The sequence below is a fragment of the Tarenaya hassleriana genome, unplaced genomic scaffold (genome assembly GCF_000463585.1).
Source record: "Tarenaya hassleriana unplaced genomic scaffold, ASM46358v1 Cleome16, whole genome shotgun sequence".
Classification (NCBI taxonomy): Eukaryota; Viridiplantae; Streptophyta; class Magnoliopsida; order Brassicales; family Cleomaceae; genus Tarenaya; species Tarenaya hassleriana.
In genome coordinates, this window is record NW_010965019.1 from 1,229,221 (window position 1) to 1,231,000 (window position 1,780).

A 1,780-nucleotide genomic window follows, 5' to 3' on the forward strand; every position below is an offset into this window, starting at 1 on the left:
ATACTAAAGTTAGGAGAGAGAGGGGAATAAAAAGAAAGTTATATAAGTTTATTTTTTTTTAATTTTGAATTTTTTAAATTGAAAGAAATAGAGGGTTTTTTGTCTCTGAGAATTTTATTGTCTTTTGCAATATTGAATAGTATTTTTTGTTTAATTTTTTGTTTGGATGTATATTAAAAATACAAATAGCAGTCAAAGCTTCCATAATTTCAAAAAAAAAGGAAAAACGAAAAGGTGAAAACCACTGAATGTGATGGCAATAACGTAAGTATAAGATTCAGATATTTTGGCCCTTAGTTTCACAATAAAGATGGTTTATGGTTTTGGGATTTTCCCAATAAAGAAAAAGGCAAAAAGGCAAAATATAAGAGTGTTTTCTGTGACCGACGGAGAGGAATAAGGTATTCTCATTCTCGCCTTTATTTTAGGTTCCCAAATCGATTGTCTAGGGTTTCTTCTTCGACCATGGATCCGAAATCGCCGAGCGAGAGCAAGACGATGACTGAAGAAGCTCCGAACGAGCAGGAGACGAAAACGGGGTCAATGGGGATCGCTGATTCGTCCGTCAAGAAGCGCAAGGCCGAAGAAGATGCCTCTGATTCCGAATATGCGTCTGATCCCGAGGACGACGGCGAAGATGGCGAGATGGAGGTCGAGAATGAGGCCGGCCGGCCTCATTCTCGACCTCCATCTCGCCATCTTCGCCGTCGTCCTCGGGATCAGACGCATATTCGGAATCAGAGGCGTCTTCTTCGGCCTTGCGCTTCTTGACGGACGAATCAGCGATCCCCATTGACTCCGTTTTCGTCTCCTGCTCGTTCGGAGCTTCTTCAGTCATCGTCTTGCTCTCGCTCGGCGATTTCGGATCCATGGTCGAAGAAGAAACCCTAGACAATCGATTTGGGAACCTAAAATAAAGGCGAGAATGAGAATACCTTATTCCTCTCCGTCGGTCACAGAAAACACTCTTATATTTTGCCTTTTTGCCTTTTTGCCTTTTTCTTTATTGGGAAAATCCCAAAACCATAAACCATCTTTATTGTGAAACTAAGGGCCAAAATATCTGAATCTTATACTTACGCTATTGCCATCACATTCAGTGGTTTTGACCTTTTCGTTTTTCCTTTTTTTTTTTTTTGAAATTATGGAAGCTTTGACTGCTATTTGTATTTTTCATACTACATCCAAACAAAAAATTAAACAAAAAATACTATTCAATATTACAAAAGTCAATAAAATTCTCAAAAAGACAAAAAACTCTCTATTTCTTTCAATTTAAAAAATTCAAAAACTAAAAAAAATTAAACTTATGTAACTTTCCTTTTATTCCCCCCTCTCTCCTAACTTTATTATTCTTTCATTTTCTCTCTCTTCATAAATCTTTTTCTTCTCTTTCCTAACTCTCACGTTTTTAGTTCTCTCACTCTCTTTCAAAACTTTTAATCTTTTGCGTTTTGTGCAATCTTTTGTGTTTTGTTCTATTTTCTATTTAAATCTCCGGTTAGATTCAAGATTTGAAGAAGAAATAAAAACCGTATGGAAATTGTAAGGTTAGAAAAAAACATGGTAGGTTAAACTTCAATTTCTTTTGGATTTGTTGGATTTTAAAATTTGTTATTGTTGAGTTGAAGTGTGGTTTTGGAATTTGATAGAAATTTAGAGTTTTGGATTTTTCAAATTTCATTTAGCCATCAAAAATCGAGGAGATAGAAGAAGTAGTGACGACATCGAAGAAATGACAAGTTCATGTTAATCTTCGTCACATTTTTCGAGCAAAAGT

General features: G+C 35.8%; 1 protein-coding gene across 2 annotated transcripts in view; it reads left to right on the top strand.

The window, feature by feature from the left end:
* The first annotated feature begins 354 nt into the window (after positions 1–354).
* Positions 355–1,780, top strand: part of LOC104809407 — a 9,372-nt gene continuing 7,946 nt past the window's right edge. Inside the window, exon 1 of one of the 2 annotated variants that reach the window (XM_010535391.1) lies at positions 355–663. In XM_010535391.1, coding sequence (XP_010533693.1) covers positions 466–663 — 198 coding nt within the window. In that variant the 5' untranslated portion in view covers positions 355–465. The remainder of the gene's footprint in view (positions 664–1,780) is intronic. The other variant, XM_010535392.1, reaches the window with a different exon arrangement.